This window comes from Alligator sinensis, unplaced genomic scaffold (genome assembly GCF_000455745.1).
Source record: "Alligator sinensis unplaced genomic scaffold, ASM45574v1 scaffold872_2, whole genome shotgun sequence".
NCBI lineage: Eukaryota > Metazoa > Chordata > Crocodylia > Alligatoridae > Alligator > Alligator sinensis.
In genome coordinates this window covers 609,427-630,859 of record NW_005842132.1, presented here as the reverse complement: position 1 = coordinate 630,859, position 21,433 = coordinate 609,427, and the positions used below count along the sequence as shown (strand labels likewise).

General features: G+C 52.9%; 1 protein-coding gene across 3 annotated transcripts in view; it reads right to left on the bottom strand.

Annotated features, from left to right (window-relative positions):
* Positions 1-1,116: 1,116 nt before the first annotated feature.
* The window catches only part of TFEB (transcription factor EB), a 34,141-nt gene continuing 13,824 nt past the window's right edge, over positions 1,117-21,433 (bottom strand). For all 3 annotated transcript variants that reach the window (XM_025205814.1, XM_025205815.1, XM_025205816.1), the window contains exons 2-9: positions 9,993-10,237; positions 9,665-9,904; positions 9,104-9,184; positions 6,920-7,040; positions 6,651-6,707; positions 5,463-5,538; positions 4,633-4,780; positions 1,117-2,547 (exon numbers count right to left, since the gene is read on the bottom strand). In XM_025205814.1, the coding sequence (XP_025061599.1) occupies positions 2,098-2,547; positions 4,633-4,780; positions 5,463-5,538; positions 6,651-6,707; positions 6,920-7,040; positions 9,104-9,184; positions 9,665-9,904; positions 9,993-10,237 (1,418 nt within the window). In that variant the 3' untranslated portion in view covers positions 1,117-2,097. The remainder of the gene's footprint in view (positions 2,548-4,632; positions 4,781-5,462; positions 5,539-6,650; positions 6,708-6,919; positions 7,041-9,103; positions 9,185-9,664; positions 9,905-9,992; positions 10,238-21,433) is intronic.

The window sequence follows — 21,433 nt, the reverse complement described above, 5'->3', positions numbered from 1 at the left end:
TGCTTTGTTTTAAATAAAGCGTTCCCCCTGCCTTCTCCACTCCACCCCAATTCCTTTCGTGAGTGCGCTGTTGTCACAGTCTGGAGGAAACAGAATACCATTCAGCAACTTAACCGTGCAAAGACACTCCCTGGTGGCTTCACTCATCATCAGGCCAAATGAACAACCTTGGGAAGGAAGGGGAAGGGGAGAGAGGAAATTGCTCTTAGATACCCAAGGCAGAAAGCTGTGGCTAAGATTTTGGTAACTGTTACAACCATCAAATCATCCTCCCAATGAGGAACCACGTGAGATTTGAACACCAGGTTCTAGCTTCTCCCACATCACTCATGCCATCACTGAGTTTCCACTAGTGGCAAAGAGAGGTCCTGTCTCCTCCACAGAGTCAGCCTTGTGGGCAAGAGCTAAGAAAAGGGAAAGGGCGTGTGATGCACTAGACCCGCGTTCTAGGAGCATGAACAATTCCATCTATGGACCAAAGAGCTCAAAACTACATTGATTAAAATCCCCACCATCTTCCCTAACCGTCCCTCACCCCCCAAACTCTCCATCTAGCCTGCTCCACCCCTGGCTGCCTTTGCTAGGGCATAACAATTTTATCACAGGGACATTTCACCAGAGGGTGTTGCGATCCAGGGCACCTGGCTTTTTCCAAGTATCAGTGGCATCAATAGGCCTCTTGGGTCAGAACATCCCAGAGGTCCACTACCCAGGCAAAAATCTCCCACTGGCTTCTCTGGGGGGGTTTGCCTGAATAATGGACAAGAAAAGACAACAAAGGAACATACCTTGGTAAAGACAAGACTATTTGATTTCAGGGGAAGCAGAGGGCACTCCAAGCCATTCAGGATGTGGCCCACTGACTTCAACAAGCGTCTCAGCTGAAGAAGGGGTCTAGGTGTACACTGAGGGCATCTGATCTGGTTATTTAGAAGTTAGGAGTTGCCTTCTGGCTTGCTAGCTTTTGGCAACAGTTTAATGGGAGCGAGATTCTTGCCCAAAACCAAGGGGTTTCAGTGCACAGGGGCGAAGGCAAAAGCCTGTTTGCAGTTTTGGTTCATCGTGAAGGTTTGCACACACATCCCCACCCCCCACCCCCCTACCCTCCCACCCCTCCAAGTTTCAGTTCACATGAAACCCAAAATCTTAAAGTGACATTTGAGAGTGCCAGCTAAATTAGGCATTACTGAATGCCAAATGGTGGGCACCCACCAGTGCTGGTGCAGAACCAAAGGCCAGGGTCAGATAACTTCAGCAATTTCTCATTGTAAATCAGGCACATTGGTGGCTTCGACCAAACGGCGCTTTGAGATTTAGGGGTTCACTGGAGATAGGCCCAGCACAGCGGTACCTTGGCAGTCATCACAAGTACGTTCTCAAAGTCAGGGCTCCCAACTTTGAAAATGCACGTGACCATTAGAGAATTTACTCAGATCAGTCCCCTCCTCTCCCTCCCGATTTCTTATCCAATGCACCTTGAGAAATGTGCCTCCAGGCACCCTGGTGACCAAGAGCACCATGCCCTCCCCTCAGATATACTAGGCATCCCTGCTTGGGAAGGGAAGAGGAATCCCAACATGGGACGGTGCCACGAGGCAGCCATTGCCAGCAGCAGCAGAAGGGAACAGCATACAGGGCTTGGGAAGACTTTGAGGGGGCACAGGTTCCTGTGCCAAAGCCTGGATGGATGGACAATCACAGAGGGAAGCTCTGAGCATCAAAGCCCCCCTGTTCCCTTCAGAGGGACTCCTCACACTGGTTTCCAGCCTCCACCCCTTGCAGGGTGCGAGGTTTGCAGGGAGTTTAGCTGAAAAGCAAGGCAGCTGAGGATCTGCTCTCTGGAGCGGTGCTGTCAATCTGCATTCAACACTGTAATGCCACGGCAAGCCAAGGAGGTCTGCTCAGTCAATGGCACGTTGGCAAGATGTAGTTATAGCAACTAAGGTCTTGTTCTCCCAACAAACCTTTGAGCTGCTACCACCCTTGCATTGAGAGGTGTAGACTCAAGTGCTGATCAGGGGCCTCCTGGGTGAGGATGTGTCTTCACAAACAGGCCTTACTCCTAGTCCTTTTCCCCAGTGTCCGAGTGGCTCCTCGTCACAGCATGTCTGTGTCCTCCATGCTGAAGCTGCTCCTGCGACTGCTGGTCTTGGAGGCCTCGGGAGACATGGCAGAGAACAAAGGGTCAGAAGCCAGGGGCAGCATGGTGTCCTCCATCAGCATCAAGTCCAGCTCTTTCTTGGATAGAGAAGGGAAGGAGGCGTTGTGGCCAGGGTCCAGCTGGTCATGGAACCCGCTGGGGCCATCGTCAAAGCTCAGGCTGTGGGTAAAGTCCAGCTGGTGGTAAGGAGACTGAGGTGGTGGCGGGAGGGATGGCTGTGGCTGTGTCTCCTGGTCAGGATGCGGCTGACGCTGCTGAGGCTCTGTCGACCCATCCTCTCCTCTGCTGACCTCTTGCTTCACAACTTGCTGAGCCAGTTCTGCCACATTCACCCCGGAGGGTGAGGAGGTTGGCAGCCCATGGATGCGAGCCTGCATCTCCAGCTCCTGTGGGGCAGAGCACGCAAGCCAGGAATCCTTATTTGAGGCAGCAGAGACATAAACCGAATGGGAGGGAGCTGAAACCATCTCACCTACACTAATGCTCTGTGGGGAGCCCTTGCAGCCAACCTGACATGGCAAAGCCACCTAAAACAAAGGGCAAGGGACACCAGCGTTGCAGCAAGTAACCATCCTGGGGACCAAGCTAGTGACAGGGCAAGGCAGGGAGGTACAGACTGCAGGGGATGCAGAGGGAAGTATAAGGAGAGGTTGAGAGAGGCAAAGGCGTGGAGTGGCAGGAAACCACACAGATAAAAGGCCAGACAGAGAGAGGCTCACAGGAAAAGAGAAATTGAGGAAGAGGCTGAGGCAAAAACCACGTCACTGCCAATATTGAGCTCTAACAGGCTTCCCTCTCTGTCAGCACTGTTATTTCATAAACCCAAACTACACACTGGGCAGAAATCCAGGGAGAAGGTAAGGCAAACACGGCTGGCTGCAGGGCTCTGGGCTTTACTGCCAGCTGACTGAGGTTGCCTGCCAAAGCCAGACAGAGGATCCCCCATCCAAGAGGCACTGGGCACACACAAAGCCACAGGTTAGGCTTTTCCAGTCTGAAGGTCTTGCTAGTCTCCTGAATCCATAGTTACACCCCTGAGATGTCTCTAAGGGGCCCAGATATGAGCTCAGAGCCTACCATAAGGAAACCCAGCATGAAAATGCTCTGTTGGTCCAAAGGATCCTGCTCACAGTCAAGGCAGCTAATTATAGAGTGAGCCTTGCCCCCAAGGGCACACCCTGGGCTGCACGTATCCTTTGTGGCACGTATGATATCACCCATGACAGCTCATTATTCCAGTTCCTGCAAGATGTGCCGGCTCCTGATGAGCCCTAGGCAACTGGCTGACCATGGTAACCATGCTCACACAACCAGCCCCGCTGATGTCAATGGGGACCCCTCATGTGAGCAGGATCATAAAAGTAGGGTTGGAAGGGACCTCACAAAGTCATTTAGTCCAGATCTCTGCTCAAGACAGCATCAGCCCTGACAACCCATCCCAGCCAGCTTTTGAAAGTTTCCAAGGATGGAGATTTCACAACTTCTCCAGGTAACCTATTCAAATGCTGGACTACCTTTATAGTCAAAAAGTTCTTCTTAATCGCGAGCCTAAATTTCCCCTACTGCAACTTGAGGCTGTTGCTCCTAGTCCTATCCCCTGAGGCTCATCTCCATCTTTGTAATCACATCCTTCAGGTATTTGCAGACTGTTATCACCCCCATGGGCTGGAGCTGGCCCAGGTGGGGCACCCATGGGGGAGCAGGGGGAGGGTCAGGGGGCTTCTGGCAGAGCCCCCCATGCAGTGTGGGGCAGTGGGGGGCAGCAAGGATCGCCCCTCCACCTGGCAGTACCCGGTGAGTCGGGGCTTTTTTTAGGAGAGTGGGGGGGTTGGGAGGGCTAGCAGGGGTCCCCCCATGGTCCCCTCCCCCAGCCCCACCTCCCCTAGTATTTACCAGCTCAGAGTCAAATCTCCTTGCAGCTCAGAGTCAAATCTCCTCTGAATCGAATCGCCACCCAAAGCTTCGCACAGCCCTACTAAATAACCCTAGGTCATTCAACCTTTCCCCGCAAGTCTGATTATAGACTCATAGAAAGTTAGGGTTGGAAGGGACCTCAGGAGGTCATCTAATTCAACCTCCTGCTCAAAGCAGGACCATCCCCAACTCTAGCTTGTTGAACTAGCTTGTGTGGGATCAGATCTGCAGCAAGTTTGATCAGGAGCAAGTTATAGCTAGACCAAGCAGCCTTGCTATGGGCCTGACCCAAAGCCCACCAAAGTTAATGGGACTCTCACTAGATCCAACCTTCTTTGAGGTCATGGGTACATGTGCAGCTCAGACAGCCAGAGTCCCATCTCTGCTGTGCCACTGTAACTCTGAAGGGACTTGCACTGATGTCAGTGAAGTTGCTCTGAAGTTTCACAGTCTTAAAGAGGGAAAAGCACCTAAACCAAATCTTCTAGGAAAGGGGAGAAGCAAAACTGCTGACATGTTTCCCTGGCTAGATTTGATGAGGGCAGATGAGGACCTACCTGGATACGGAGCAAGAGCTGCTTATTCAACATCTCCAGGCGCCGAGAGTGATTCTCCAGATCCCGTGACTTCTGCAAGTCCTTCTGCATCCTCTTGATGTAGTCAACAGAGGCCTTCAAGATGGTCCCTTTGTTCCAGCGTACATCCCTGGGGTGTGGCAAGGAGAAGATGTGACAGCCTGCACCTCCCAACCAGCCTCAGATGCCTCCTGAAGAGACCTGCTCTAGTGCAAAGCCCCCTGCAAGTTTAATGACCTGAATTATCATTTGGATGCCAACACTGCACCAGGCGCCTGCCCATGCCACTGGCAGATCAGCCAAAGGAATGACACCTCCCACAGGAGTCTGTGTAAAACAGAATCTGCCCAGTCACAAGAGTAACCTGCTGTTACCAGGAAGCTGAGCAAGATGTCTAGTCCATCCTGTGGCCAGGACATGACTGCTCTCCCAATGAATTCTCAAGTACTTTGCATGATCACATTTTAAATGTCCTAAATATTAATCATTTCCCTGGAATAAATGCTCCACTGGACAATCTTCATCCCAATGGCAGACTTCCATCTTGCACTGAGTCCCAGAGAGGCCACATGGGTCCCCACCCTGCAACATATTCCTGATAACATTATATTGGTGCAAATGGTCAAACTGCTAACTGACACCCTTACACTGATCCACAAAGTGTGTGTAGAACAAAGCCAAATTTCATCCCCCCCCTTAACACCTGGCTTCTCCACCTGGGACAATGCTTATTCATTCCTCTGCTGTGCACCCGTCAAATATTTGTGAGGCAGCCCAGAAATGAGGAAACTGTCACTTTTCGCAATACTTACAGGTCATTGGCTTTGGGGATCAGCATTCCAAGTTCTTTGATGCGATCGTTGATGTTAAACCTTCGCCTTCTCTCAACTACAAGGAAGGAAAGAGATAAGAAAGATGAACACTGGTTAAGTTTCGGGAATGTGGGACCAGCTACAGAGAAAGGCCCCAAGGCTCTGAAGTTTGGTCATTGTTTCAGTCCCCATTGACCCCAGCCTGCTTCAGGTTAATGGCATGAATTCCCCATTCCTAAGGGACAGTCTTCTGCCTTGTACATCTCAGCAGGCCTTGGATGAAAGGACTAGCAGGAGCTGACTTATTTGCATCATCCAGCCACGCTGATGGGCCAGTCCTGGAGTTAGTTCACACAGGATTGATTCCATAAATCCAGAGCAATTGGGAATCAATGTCCAAAATATATGAGGAGGTTTTCGGTAGCACAGAAATGGCTTTGATTCGAGGATGCGTTGTAGGTGGTTTAAACAGGCGTTGGGGAAAATAAGCTTGTAGGGCTACAACTGATGGGAGACAGGCGGTTCAGAGCACTGGGTGATACAGGAGGGTCTAGGTAAGACCAAGGAGAGTTAAGATGCTGTTTATCACAGGAAACCCCAGAGATGAGGAACTAAGCATGTTTTAAACAGGGAATGAAATATTTAAACAAACAGAAAAGCCTGTCCTATTAGAAAGGGTGCAGATGTATAAGGGATACAAACCTTCATGATTCAGGGCTCTAGCTAACTTCTAATGGACAGTGATCACGAAGGAACATCCCCTGAGAACAGGTAATCCCATTATAGCCCAGCATGGACCGTATCATCTGACTCAGCTTGGAAGCTCTCTGGCTTCTGGAAACACCTCATTGTTCTGGGATCCTGAGTCCATGACCAAAGGCCTCTAGACACTACCGCAAGACCAAATAAGTAGCGGTACTAGTAATAATAATGTTTCTATTGCATTCTTCTGAAATATCTAGTGTTGGACACTGTCAGAGACAGGATTTTGGATTAAATGGAGCCAGGCTCCAATAAGCCATATGGATCTCTCTTTCACCAGGCTGAGACTGCGTGGGTTTGGGAGCTCTGAGGTAGAAACTGTTATTCAAAGAGATGAAGAGCATGAAGGTCATTAGGAAAAGAATGGTCTGATGAGAATTAGTGAGGGAGACGCAGACCTGCAGTGGGAAGGAACCAGCCACTTACTCAGGTTGTGATTGTCCTTCTTCTGACGCTCTTTAGCCAGGGCACGGCTCTCAGCATCTGTAACAGAGACCCAACAAGTCATGGTAAACGGCCCCCATCTGTGATGGAGCCATGTGTCCAAGACACACTGTACAGGTAACACACAGCCCCCGAGGGCCTAACCCTGAGCCCTCTGCGCTGCATTCTGCCATCACCCACACGGTACCAGAGTCAAAGCAGGATCCGGCCCTGACCGAGGCACTGGCAGCCATGTGAGTCCTCAGACGTACCTGTCATTTCTCTCTTCTGAGTGAGGTTGGCAGGGCAGGAACTGCTGGTGACGCCCACCAGAGAGGCCGTCACCTGGGGGTCACCACTATACACATTCATGTGACTGCTGGACATCGGCAGCTGAAAAACAAGGGGATACGTGACTGGTCAATTCTGGTCCATGTGGAGCAGGAGGAGGAGGAGGAGGGAAGCTTGAAAGTTTTATCAGGACAGTTAGACTCTAGATCACAAGAGCAACGCAGACCAGTAGGTTGAAGGTGCCACTGAAGGGGCTGGCAGCTCCCGGGGTCTCTTCCCTGCTCTAACACTGACTATCCATGTGACCTGAGGGGAGCCAGTTAAGCCTCAATTTCCCTGCCTGGAAATGAGGAGTGCAATGCCAGACCAGCTCGCTAAGCAGTCTGGGAGTGCCGTGCTGTTCACACCTCCTCCCTGCACCTGTTTCCTCAGCTGCAAGACGGGGAGAAAGCTACTTATCTTCCTACAGTGCTTGGCGTGTGTGTGTGTGGAGGAAATGCCTTCCACAAGCACTAGGATTCATTCACCAGGCTGGGATCTTCTCATGGAGAGACTGGCTTTCACTGGGAATCAGGCGCTAACTCCCCGAGGCCCCACTGAAGCAGCCAGCCTGAGTGTTTGGGAAGTGCTCACAAGCTGCACTGCTGTGCGATTCATTTTCACAGAGCGAGAGAAGCGGAGGGGGTGGCTACACATCAATCGGTCCATCTATCCTTTGCTGGCTGGGGTGTCCGCAACAGCCAAGGGCAGGAGCTCAATGCACATTACATAAGCCTCACAGCAAGCTCTGGGAATGGAGGTAGCCTTGTCCCAGATGGGGAAACTGAGGCACAGCAACGGTGTCCAGGGAGACACCTGTCCATAATCACACAGTGGCTGAATGAAGAAGAGACTCCAGTGCCTAAGCCAATAGTTGGCAATTCTCTGTTAATTGTGGAGTTCAGGCAACAACTTTCTGTTCTTCACGTGGTCCGAATTGTGCTGAGAGCACGTGTCAGGTGGGGGGAAACGGGGAGGAGAGGCATCACATACCAGGATCTGCTTTCTGGAAATCAAGACTGAAAGGCTTTTCCCCCTAATCATCTTTTATTTCTGACACAAGCCTCACGGGGTGAGAGCCTCCCACCTATGCAATGCCGGCAGCCAGACCAGACGGTTGTAATGGTCCCTTCTGACCTTAGAAGAAATCTATAATCTTAACATCTTACACCTCCCGGCTCCTGGGCAGGCCGCAGAAACCTCATTACTAACCAGGAAGCTCAGAGACCAGAAGCCAGGTGTTAAGGTACCTCACTGCTTCCTCCCTCACCCGCCAGGCCAGTCCAATGTTTACTGTCTCCAGCGCAGGCTCCAGCTAGCTCAGACTAGACTTACTATGCGGCAACAACAACTACAACGACAGGGCTGACACAGTGGGAGGGAGGCGCGGCCAGTTTGTACACACACAATCATGCATGATTTCCCACTGAGTACATGGCGCCGTGCCAGGCAGGAGCCGGCACTGACGTACGCAGGCTGTGCAAGCAAAGCCTGAGCTATGGCTTTGACAGTCAATACCAGCAATCGATGCTGGGTCGCCACCCTTGGAGAGATGGGGCCCTCTGCTCCATCCCAGCCGAGCTCTGCTCAGGACGGGAACTGGGTTGGGACGGGGAGAGGGGAAGTTGGCTCTATGCTTCCCGTGATCCTCCCCCTAATTTGGGGGCAGCCAGGAATCTGCCCACCCCTTGGTGCATCTCAGATCAGCCTATGTGGCCATTTTTAACTTACACTCAGCTCTGCACAGCCCCAGGAGGTCATTCTTGCAGTGGGCAATGCTCAAGCTATGCTGTTTCTGCCTAGCCATGGGTCTCATGGCCAAGGGTGACCAATGGCAGCATGGACCAGTTACCCCAGATACATAACACTGAAGGAACCCCCTTGCTGGAGAAATGTAAAGGATGCAGAGCCACTGACAATTAAACCCACGGTCTGCGTGGAATAGGGTCATCTTGTCTGCAGCAGGCCCTCTGCAGCTTCCCCTCGGCCAGAGAAGCTCAGTTACCCCTCACCCCAGGACCACAGCAGTCACCAGGGACTGCAGAAGTGCATCTGCTCTAACTGTCCCTTAGCAGGATAGCTCCGATATCGCCAGAGTCAGGGCAAGACAAGAACGAGACACTCACGGTGTTAGGCATTTGCACTTCTGGATTAATATAGCCCAGAACATCGTCCAAACGCATGATGTCATCAATGACCTCATCTATCTGAAAGACAAAGTTGCGTTGCGATAAGTCTCACAGCCAGGGCCGTGACATCACTGGGCAAAAGTCTCTTGCAAAGTGAGAAGTTTCTTGCAGCTCAGTGGGTGACTTCCTAACTCTGACAAGAGTAGCTCTGTCCTGCTCGATGATGGCCTATCCCAGAAGTCCTTTACCTCCTACAACACTTTCTGCAGCACAGCCCAGCTCTCCTGCCCTGCTCCTGACTGCCGAGAGAGGCCAAGACTGGGCCGTGTGTTTGCCTCCTTGCAGCCAGGGTGCAGATCACCATTCACTAGAGCACTTCATGCTGGGGGATGCCAGGACTGCAATAGCTGTCAGCTCCCCCAACCAGAGCTTCTACCCTATTCCCTAGTGTCCATCCTGGCTGAAGAGACTTGGGACAACCACATGCCATTTCTCTACTCTACCCTTCCTCTCCCCTCCTCACCCTGCTTGCTCCACGACTCCCAGCCCTTGCCTTACCTCCCGCTCCGGGTTGGAGCTAATGTTGAGCATCGCCATGGGGCTGTTGGGAGCGCTGTTGCCTGCTGAAGATGACATAACATGGCTGGGCCTCACCCCAGGCGAGGCGGCTGGGGGAGGCTTTGGGCTGATGTGAGCAGCAAACTTGTTCCCGTATGTCTCGGAGATATACTCCTGGACCTTCTTGTCCCGCGACTTCTGCAGGTGGTACGTGGTGGGGTTCTCCAGGTATGACTGAACCTAGGAAGGACACCTGTTAGCACTGGCACACACTACTGCCAACATGAGCCCCCTCAGGGACAAGACACCGACCCAGCGCAGACTGTACCTTTAAGACCTCTCCTGGCACAGATGGCGGCGACTGGAAGGGGACTGGAGTGTTGATGGCCGGTGTGGGTGCTACTGGCATCTGTTGCTGCTGCATGTAATGCATCATGGCCTGCTGCTGCATCCGCTCCCGCTGCTCCTCTTGCTGGGCTTGCTCCCGCATGAGCTGCATCCGCAGGCCGATGCGTGACGCCATGGTGCTGGCGTGGGCTGAGTCACACCCCCTCCCGAGGCACAGAGAAAAGGCTGAGAGAGAGAGATGAAAAGGATAGGACCACAACAAGGCAGGTGGCCGCTGGACCTCGGCCACAGGAATACCCCCCTGCCCTGCCCTAGCACTCAGCAGCCAAGTATCTCAAACATTGTATGCAGGGAGGGTCATATTACTACCATTTTGCAGAGGGGAAACTGAGGCACAGGGCATTAAAAGGCTTGCCCTGGGCCCCACAGCACAAATAACTGCCTCATAACAGCTCCCTGGCCAGACTCAGAGCCTAGAGTTATAGGAGGGTCGCAGGACTGTCCCCGGTGATGTGGTTTCTATCTGCTGCGCTGTCTGGAGGAACCCTGATGAAAAATGCCACATAAGGTGTTGCAGGTACGTTGTTTGGAATTCTTACTGCACAAGGTGATATATTTGCAGATACGAAGAGGCAGGCTTTGTGCCAACAAGCTCACAATTTAAATGCATCGGATTATGGAGAGTGCATTATCCCCATGTCACTGATGCGCCAGGGAGACCCAGGGGAAGGAGGTGCTTGCCCCCAGCTCTCTGCCCAGGGGTTCTCTAACCAAGCTGCCCCCCAGAGCCAGGCGCACAACCCAGGAGTCCCGAACCCCGACGAGCACCAAGTCCAGCTCTAAGTGGGCTCTTTGGGCTGGGCCTCTACAGAAAGGACCCACAAGAACAATATGCCGCATTGTAAGATGCCACACGCCAAAAGGCACCTGCTCTCAAGCCGAGTGTTTCTGAAAACACGCCAACCACAGCTCTCCGCTCAGCGGTAACCCATTCCTTTGAACACACAACAAACCACTGAATTCCAGGCGACTGCCATGTCTCACCTTTCCCCCTTGATCTGGAATGACTCATAGGAAGGGACTTGGAATAAATAATAGCAACCCTTAGCAGTTACATAATACTCACTGCACTTCAGTAGATCGTAAAGCACTTTAAATGCAAAGTCGCTATCACCATCCTCCTATTACACTGGGGGGAACTGAGGCACCAAGAGGGGAAGCAACTTGCCCACGATCACCCAAGTCAGAGCTGCAGCCATGTCTCCCGGGTCCTAGTCCAAGGCTGTATTCACTGAACTGCTGGTTCCCTTCCTAACCAGCCTTGTCACCTCCTCTAGCAGGCCCTGGAGTGGAGGGACCCTTTTGCTCAGGTCAGGAGGGGATGCAGCCTCTCAGGGACCTTTCCCCAGGGACCCAGTTCTTGCAAGGCATCCGAGTGACTGCTGTGCTGGGGCGGTAGCGAGGAAGGAGGGTCCTCAGTCGTCCAGCCCAGGGATTCTTCACCCTGGGGTGCTCAGGACTAACTGAAGGGGGATTTTTCTGGGCGAGGGGACTTTTGGCCAAGATGCAGCTAAAAATTGCTGCGCACTCTTCAGTCTCACTGTCCTTTACCCACCTATATAAGCAAGGCCTGATTTGCAAAAGCCCTGTGGTTCCCCGAGAGCTCACTGCCATGCAGGATCTAACATGGGCTAAGGAGCCCACTTTCAGTCTCAGCCTTGGTCTCTCTCCTTTCCTCAGTGGGGAGAGCAGGATGGCAGCACACGTCCTACACGCGCTCAGATGTCAGGCTCTTCGGACGAGTTCACTCTTCTTTGAAGTATCAAAGTGGGGTTGGTCTGGGCAGCTGGCATGAGACCGACAGTCCCAGGCGTGCCATGCAGAGATGGACCAGCACCGGAGGAGGAAGAGAAAGCAGGGGGTGAAGAGACAAGGCAGGGCACAGCAGTGTTGCAGGGAGGCAATTCCAGATCCTAACCCTTCATGATCTCAATGAGCTGGTTTCTCCTGGGAGGAAGCGAGCATGTAGGCTCTCCAGGTGACTTCTCTGTTTCTGCAAGAGAAACTCAAGTACTATGGCCAAGGGACAACATCAAAAAGGGAAGGGTGGGGGGATGAGAGAACCCAGCAGAGAGAGACAAGAAAACACAGCTGGATTTCAGGGAAATCGCCTACTGCCATGGTGAGACCCCTGGTAATGTGAAAGAAGGAAAGGATAGAAGAAAAACACATCTGAGAGACTGAAGATGTGAGAAAAAGAATGCAAGAGGGAATAGCTGGAAGAAAAAGCCTCGTGGAGAGACACAGAAGGGCAGGGGTTTGACCGTCCAGCCCCGGAGCAGCCCACGCTCAGCCTCCCTTCTCCCCAGACAAGCTCTCGGAAAGATGGCCTGTGGGGGGGAGGCGATGAGACCATCAGGAGTCATTAAGGCCCGGCAGCGGAGTGAAACCTTAGCTCTGAAACGCGGCGCACAATACCGCTTCTGTCCAACGAGCCCGTGCACCAGAATCTGGAGGCGGGAGAGAGGCAGCGCGAGGCGACAGAGGCCGACGCAGCCAGACACAGACAGGGCCCTTGTTTGTCCGTACAAAGGGGATGCGAGCCCATTGAGGGGCAGTGAAGCAGCACTAAAGATGCCTGCAGAGAAGAGAGGTCTCCAGAGGGAGCTGCCCTACCTGGGCCCTAATAACTGTAAAGAGCTGAGTATCAATACCTCGTCGGTCCTCTTGGACAGGTGCCCATCTGCGACAGCTACAGGTGAGCACAGAGTAGCACAAAGAGGAGAAGGGACTGGCCTGTGATAAACAGGGAGACAGACTAAGAGCTGGAAGTGGGACCCAGGAGTCCTGACCATCAGACCACAAGCCACTGCACTGCGATACCTCACTGCTGGGGACAGAGGAACGGTGCAGGGCTGTTAAAGCAGACCCTTTCCTTGAGATGGCAGGGACTGAAGACAGAGGGAGGGATGCCATAAGGACCAGTGCCCCTAGGGACACAAGACGAAGAGTTTCCTTATGGTGTGAGGAGCAGTCAGGGCCTCGCACTGGAGCTCCAAGTGAGCATCGCGCTGCAAAGGACCCCCCAGCCCACTGCAGAGCAGGCTGGTGTGGTAGGGGTGGAGGGCTCTCGACTCCCTTTTCCACATGCCTCTAGCAGTGATCCACATCTGCTTGTTGATTGTATGGAGGATTTCCCCAGGTGAGCTTTTCTGTACCCTGCAAGTCCCTTTCCCACTGGCAGCGCGTCAGAAAAAAGGTTTTAGCGTAGCTGAGAATCAGTGTCTCGACTCGCCCTCTGGCATTCCCTGCACTAGTATCTACTGGGCCATCCATGGCCTCTTTGGCAAAGGTTGTCATGCTAGATCAGTGTCCTGGGGCCAGATTCCCTTTGGGGTGAGCAGTCTCCCTGAGGGATGCTCTGCTGTTTGCACTGGTCCCAGCTCTTCCCAGACACCAGTGCTGTGTAACCGTGTGTCCCTAAGCAGCTGCCTATTTTTGCCTTTTCGTGGGGCATGAATCGCTCTCTCTAATCCAAAGGGAGTGTGAGAAGCAGTTCCCATTCTGCACCCAATTTTGATACTGCCTCCCTTCTTAGCTGCTTCTGTTATGTTCAGATGGTTTGGGACCTTTCTGGATGGAAAAACCTGCTGTAGAGTCACACATTCACAGAAGTTTAGGGCCCTCATTAACTGGGTGACTGAAGCAGGCGTTATCCAGAGCTTCTGATTTCACTGTCAGCCCCTCCAGAACATGAATAGCAAATGAGAACGAAGTCCCTTGGTCCTGATCTTTGCTCTGCCCCCAACTCCAAGGATAAGTCACTTCCCCTCTCTGTACCTTGTTCCCCCGTGGCTCAAACAACACTACTAGCACACAGCACCCAGCAGCTCCAGGGGAAGGGCTTTCCATCCCAGCAAGGCAGGACGAACGTCTCTTACGAGCCACAAGCAGCAGGACCTCAGGTCCACATCCCAGTTGTGATGTGGTGCAGACCTAATATATCTGAAGCAATGACATGGGGCCTCCAGCCTGAAAGAGCTTGAATGGGCTTGATTATCTGACAGCACTACATACCCGGCCCCTCTTTTGAACACGTCATGTTGAGCCCCCCAAAATCATGACGTGCTTTTGAAAATCCAAGCTGAGAAACACAGGAAGGCCTTTTTTGGCACTGGCTGGTGTAGGGGTCAGCCGCCTTTTAGGAGCGGTGAGCTGAAATAAACCTCCCCGGTCCGAGGCACCCAACTGCTTCTCCTGCTGCTGTGTCCCCCCACCACCGAAATGCTGTCCAGGCTTCACGGGCCAGATGAAACTGCTTGGCAGGCTGGATCTGGCCTGTGGGCTGTAGCTTGCTGACCCCTGGATGAGTGGGTTGTTGGTGTTTCATTAACTTGCATCCTTTGCTAGAAGTTATGAAGCTAATATTTGAAGGGGAAACATATAAACAATGTGGATCCACTTAGGCAGAAGCATAGCTAGACAAAGGGTTTTTCTGTTTAGTGGTAATACACAAATGCAAGCAAAGGGGACATGGCAAATATAATATATCCGGGTTTCAACAAGGCATCATATCCACACAGCCACCGGATATCTTACAGGGGAAATTAAATCAAGCCAGTTTGGACAGAAATATGATTACATGGATCAAAAGTCAGCTACTGAATAGGGAAAGGAAGGTAATTAGTTAGGCTTCGTAGGCCATTTTGAGGGGAGAGGTGCCCAGCGGGGTCGCCCTGGGATGGGTAGCACGTACCAGTTTGCTTAGGTGACTTTTGCTAACTCCCTGGACAAAACGGCAGACAACCCAACTAGCAACGTTTGTAAGGCAATGCTAAGTCTTGAGGGGTGGTTGAGCCAAGGGAAGTGCAGAAATACATGCAGCAGGGATCAAGAGATGCTAGCAAAGAGGCCTGGAACTAATCAAATGAGGCTGAATGTGGATAAGTCCTGGCTTACGCAAGTAGGGACCAATAATCCTGAACATAAGATGTAGGGCAAGAGGCAAAGCCTTATAAAGCAGCTGTGACAGCCAATAGCACGTTCCCACCCAGCAAAGCCCCCAAAGCATTTTACAAACTATAAACAAGTTGCTTCCCTTGGCTTTGACCAGAAGCTACCTCTGGGCTGGAAGATGCAGCTGTTTCAAGGCTATATACGGTGATGCTGCACAGGCAAGAGAGCACGTGAGAAAGAAGGCCTAAGCTGGAGAAACATGTTCATGAACATAACCTGTGCATCTAGCTGCAGGGAAATAAACTGGGTAGTGCCAGGGCTCTCCACAGAAGCAAAGACAACTAGAAGTGCTGGAAAGCCTATGGGACCACATACAAGAGCAGAGAATGAGTGCAGAGAGGATTGGCACCATGGAGGGAAACCAGGGTTTGCACCGATTCATAGATGTTAGGGGCTGGAAAGGACCTTACAAGTATTAAGCCACCTATCTCAGGCAAGCTTAACTAGCTGGGTCAATGCAAACCCCGAAAAACAGGAATAACGACCACAAGTTGATTGAGAGTAGGTTCAGACTAGACATCAGGAGGCACTACTTCCAGGATCTGGAACCAACTTCCAAGGGAAGTGGTGCTGGCTCCTACCTTAGGGGTCTTTAAAAGGAGGCTTGATAACTACCTAACTGGGGTCATATGAGCTTAAACTTACCAGGGGTCATATGAGCCCTGTATTCATTCCTGCCCAAGGCAGGGGTCGGTCTCGATGATCTGCTCACGTCCCTTCCGACCCGACATCTATGAAACTATGAACCTTTCTTGGTACTCACAGGACACCTTCATCATTGTGAGTGACTATTGCAGCAGCAGCAGAGACTCCAAGATTGGGGTGGGATGGTGCTGGGTGCTGTCCGCAGGCAAGAGCAAAGAGCCAGACCCCAGTCCAACGAGCCTCCCATCCACGTAGCAGCTGAGAGAGGGCAGGTGGACGGCAAGAGGCAAAAGTCAGGCTGCTATCATAGTTGGCTCCCAGTGTCTTGAGGACAACCCAGGAATCTCCAGCCCTTGATGCATGAACCCCATGACAGTCCGAGCAGCTGCTTTATAAGAAACAGGGGGTGGGGGCAAGCAGCGAATGCTGTTTCTTCCCCCTGGGAAATTCCTGAGCGGATCACCTGAGGACGGGGTGCTGAGCGGGGTGAGGGGGGAAGGAAGCCACAGCACAAGGCCAGGCCCCTCCGGCAAGATGGGGAGGGGGAAATTAGGCCTGTTTTAAAATAGCTCAGCTGGTTCTGCTTGGCTTCACCCTCCGTAAGCTCAGCAGCTTCTGCTTTCGCTCTGACTCACTCCCTGGGTGAGGGGAGGAAAATGAAAACCAGCACAGTCACAAGGTCTACGAGAGGTGGAGAAAGCAGCAGGCTCCTGCCGGAGTCCGACCACTTCAGGCCTGGATCTCACCAGCTCTCCGCAGCACAGCTGGGTTGAGCCATCTCGGTGCTTAGAGAAGAGACCGACATTAGGAAACCACAGGAGCTCCTGGCAGTGGTGCTGCAAATTCAGAAAGGAGCCTGAAGTAGATCCCAGATGACAGTCCCCACTTGGTTCTCTTTCAAGCCAGACATAAAAGCGAGCCCCCAATAACCTGCAACTCATTAAAAACTCTCATTACTTGTCGCGGCCTCAAAGACGTTAGCCTCAATCTCCAGGCCAAATGCCACCGAAACCCATCGCGCGGTGCAGTCCTGCTTTCTAACAGACCTACACATCATGCCTGAGGCTGATCTATGCAATCGCTGCTATGTGGACCTGCTACATCCTGCATCAACTTCCGTCGTGCCTGAGCAACATGAGTAAGTGCAGGGCAGGGCCGTACCTACACTCCTGGCTGCCCCGGGCGAACTTTTAGTATCGGGGCCCCCTTCACCAGAGATCATGATAATAATAATCGGACAACAGAAAAAAATTACCATTTTCGGGCCGCCTGGTTTGCCCATGCCTGTGTCCGGCCCTGGTGCCAGGGCACGACAACCGCCATGTCTCATAGTGCTAAATGGGAACAGGATCCCAGCTCAATCAAAATGTGGGGGCCAGCACAGGTAAGGTGGAGAAGCCACCGCTTTCAGGGATAATTATTTCTGGGTAGAAGCTGTCCACTGCGCTGCATGGGAATAGTGCCGCGTATGTGAAGCTCTGACCCTGATGGGGGGGATCCTCTGGGGACTATTCTCATGCAAACAGTCCTGGGCAGATGCTCCACTGGATCCCACTGGTGTAGCTCCATTGGCTTTATGACTTGGGCTAGATGACAGCCTGCCTTGCTGGCCTCAATGGGCTACAGCTGCTTACGCCAAGCAGCCCTGAGCATAGACAGAGAAAAGGAGGGAGACGAAGTACAGATCTAGAGAGAGGGACAGGCAGAGCCAGCTCACAGCAAGCAGAGATAGAGGTTAGCAAGACAAATGACAAAGAGGTGGACAGCAACAGACTGGAGATGAGAGGGTTTGGGGTTCCTGCTCTGACCCCAGCCATCCTCTCCGTTCTCTCCCTTGTTCCAGCCATGTGCCCGGCTTTCTACCCCCTTCTCCTTCTCACCCCCTTCGCTCCCTGCTCCCAGGAGATGTGGGACCGCAGAGCCAGGGCCCAGGCTACATGTTGGTATCACTGAAGCAGCAGAAGAGCAACTTGGGAGAGAAGCAGAGTGGGAGGAAAGGAGCCCTTCCTTTCACCAGGCCTGACCTGCACTAGTGCCATCACGACTGAGTCTCAATGTGGATCCAACCCAGATGATGTCTGCGGGGCTGCTCCGGCCAAGGAAGCTGATTGATCACCACAAAGGCACCATGCAGCTGCCCTGGCTCAGGTAGCAGTGCCCGGGCCCGGAGGATGTACCGATGCCCTGTCAGCAAGGCAGCCCTGCCAGTGGGATTGGGTTTCCTGCCAACCCGGCTGCCGGAGCACCTGTTCCCAGCGACCCGCTCTGAGCGGCGCCTTCTGGCAGCTCGCAAAGCAGAGGGGAAGGGGAACGGCAGAGGGGAAAGGGAGCAGACGAGGCAGGGTGGGAAGAAGTGGAGAAGGGAATGGAGGGACAGGAGGGACTGAATCAAATGAGGGAGGAAAGCGGGAGAGCAGAGAAGGGGCAGGGCAGCTGTTTCTCTGCCCCCGGCCCCAGAGCCGCTCATCCGAAACAGGACGCCGGCCGCCCACCCCTGCCCCGGAAAGCTGCCCTTCCTGCTGGGCTTGCGTGGGGGGCTCCAGCCTGGCCGCTCGGCTGCCCCTCCTGCCCCGCACACAGACAATGCTCTCTGCTTACACTCGGGCATGGCTGACTCGCTGGGACTGAGAGCAGAGACAGAGAGAAGGAAAGGACAGGCAGAAAGGAAACCAGTGGGGCAAAAGCTCCATGACAAGAGATAAGGGCTGGGGAGAGGCTGCAGAAGCCCCTGGCTCCCAGGGGAGAGAGGAGAGTGCATGCAAGACCCGCAGCCTCCCTGGGAACCACGCTTTCTCCTTACAGCAGCACCTGGATTCCTCCTCCTGGCACCTGAAGGGCAGGGCATAGCAGAGGCTGCAATTTATATGTGGCTGCAGCCAAGCCAAATGGCCCGGGGGCCTGCTATAAGCCACTCGGATGAAGCTGGATGACCCCCTCCTGGATTCAAGGCATTTGCATTCAAGATCCCTATCAAAAGGAGCAGGAGAGGCAGCTGGGCTGGACTGTCAGATGAAGTCCCCCTCCACCCTGGGCTGGGGACTTTGCTCCAAGGGGGCTGGAGTGGTTGATGACCTGATATATCAGAGCCTCTTGTCCTCCTCATTATCAGGTGCCTCACAGGCACCGGCCCCTCCCTGCCCCAGGATGGGAGATCACACGGCAGGGAGATAAAGGGTCCTTTCAGGAGCCAAAGATCCTGTCTGCTGTCAAAGAAATTCTGTCAAACAAATGAGTTTCTTCTACTCCCGCCCCAACCGCATTCCTGCCTACCTGTTAAGTAGTTCACACCCCTCTCCTGTCTACCTGTGAGCTGGGACTTACTGGTCCCTGAGCCATCTCAGGCTCCAGATATAAATATCCTTCCATCTATATATACATGCTCCAGCCACGCTGTAGGTATCTGAGTATCTCTCTAGATAGCGGCTGTTGCTATGTTTGGTTTGTTATGACCCCAAAGCAACTTCCCTTCTCCGTGCTCCTGCACCGCAGGAGATAAACCCTTTGGCTAATGGGGGGGTCAGGAGCTGGTACAGAGACAGCAGGAAGACAACCCTGGCCAGTAGAGGGGAAACTGGATGTGCACTAGGACATGGGTATCCAGCCAGTAGAGCGGAAGTTGGATGTGCACTAGGACCTGAGTATCCAAGGCTCATCCCCTGCCCCTACACCTCCCCTTGCCCCTTGCCCTGAGGCACTAGGTATCCCTGAGCCAAAACAGCTGCTTGGAGCTGACCACCCATCCTCAACCATTTGCCCATGGCACTGCTGAATTTGCTCCCTGCAGCTAGGATGGAGCCAGGCCTGGCCAGAGAGAGAAACAGAGATGCTAACTACCTTGAGGCACCTTGCCACAGGTACCTGCATACCCACAGCCCTGCTGCTGACATGCCTGGAGTCCCAACTCCCCGCAGCTGGAGCCTGGGGCTAACAAAGGCATTGTGTGTGCAGCCCGGAGAGATAAGGGGGAGCCGTGCAGAACTGCACCCGAGTCCAAGCCGGGAATTTGGCAGCAGAGAGCTGCTTGCCATCGGCTGATCTTCATCTCCAAAGCAATGCTGATCCCAGCCAGTGGCTCCACCTGGAAGCATCAGCTGGGCATCTCCATCCTCTGCAAAGAATTTGCCCTCTGGCAGGTAGGAATCTGAGAGTAATTCACTACACTCACCCCCTTGAAGCCAAATGCCCCTTTCACACACTAACGAGGTAATGCCAGTCTTACACCAGGGGACCTGAAAGCAGAAGCAAGACTCAGGCCCATTACATTTACAAGCAACCCATCCTCGAGGATCTCGGCTTCTTCAGAAACTGATCTCCAGCTTCTGTGTCGGGATGACTTCACTTGCCCCTAAAACACAGCCATCTCTGGGGAAGAAAGCCGCAGCCATTTAACAGCATGCTGCAAAGCTGCAGGAGGAGACGCAGGCTACAGCAGAGCTGTGCTGTCCGGATTTGGGGGACAAAAATTTGACTCTGGATCCAAATCTGACCACAAGATGCTGAGTACCCAAGTGAGGAGACGAGAAACAAAATTAAATCAGCGAAAGTGCAGGTCTATATAGCACGGCACACAATTTATAGAATCACAGAAAATGAGGATTGAAGGGACCTCAGGAGGTCCTCTTATCCAACCTCACAGCAGGACCATCCCCAACTAGATCATCCCAGCCAAGGCTTTATCTTGCTGGGTCTTAAAAACCTCCAAGGATGGAGATCCCCCGACCTCTCTGGGTAACTTGTTGCAGTGCTTTACTTGACGCTGGTTATGTTAAGAGCCAAGTTTTTCAGAAGAGCTCTCTTCTCACTTAGAAAAATTAGACTGTCAGTGCTGAGCCTTTCTGGGTGCCACACTTGAGCTCTTTGCCAAATCTAGCCTCACCATACTGCAAGTGGGCTCTGGAAACCTTCAGGGTGAGTTACTATGTGGAATGCAAAATGCTGGGCTTAAAGCAAATCTCCATCCAGTTTTATCCAGGTGGCAATGACAGCAGCAGCGTACCCACTGTGAGCTGACAGCGAGGAAGTCTGCAGTGGGGAAGCAGACAGTTTCCGATACCCCTCGTAAAGTGAATGGAGGGACTGGAATGTGCAGGATGATGCCAGAATGAAAGACTTGATGTTCTTTGAAAGTATCTCAGTGCTATTCCTGACGTTCAGGTTATTCAGGGAATTTTGTGCCTTTTTGTGGGGATTTGCCAAAGCCGTGCCTCCTTTACCTTGGTGTCAGTGTAAAGCAGTTCCACCAGGAACAGAATTAACTGAGATTAGTGATGTCCCCCACATCTACCAGGGGTTTCAATACAACACCTGTCACCGTGGGATGAAAGCACAGGGCACTGATCCCCTGCAGCCTGGGAGCCTGAGCTGTTATTTGCACCTGGGCGCAGGGAGCACAGGGTGAGTGTAAAAGCATTGCCAGGGGTGTGAGTGCAAAGCTGTGCTCTGGTAGAGGTTTCTGCGTCAGGGTGAGTGATGACCTCCTCCCCCCCAGTGCCGGGCTCCCCAGGTGCAGCTCCCATGAGACTGCACTGCAGCTCAGCAATCCTCTCCCACCGGGGAGGCTGCTTTGGGGGCATCAGGCCATCTGCTCAGCAGAGGGGAACGTATATGTATTTTGAAGTCACGAACGGTTGCTGCCCAGCGATGGACCAGATCCACGGATCTGCCCGTTACCAGGCGTTTCGTTGCTCCACTTGCTCAGAAGCCCATTATCACCCTCAGGGAGCTGGCTCAGCTCAGGACATCTAGAGCCACTATAAAACC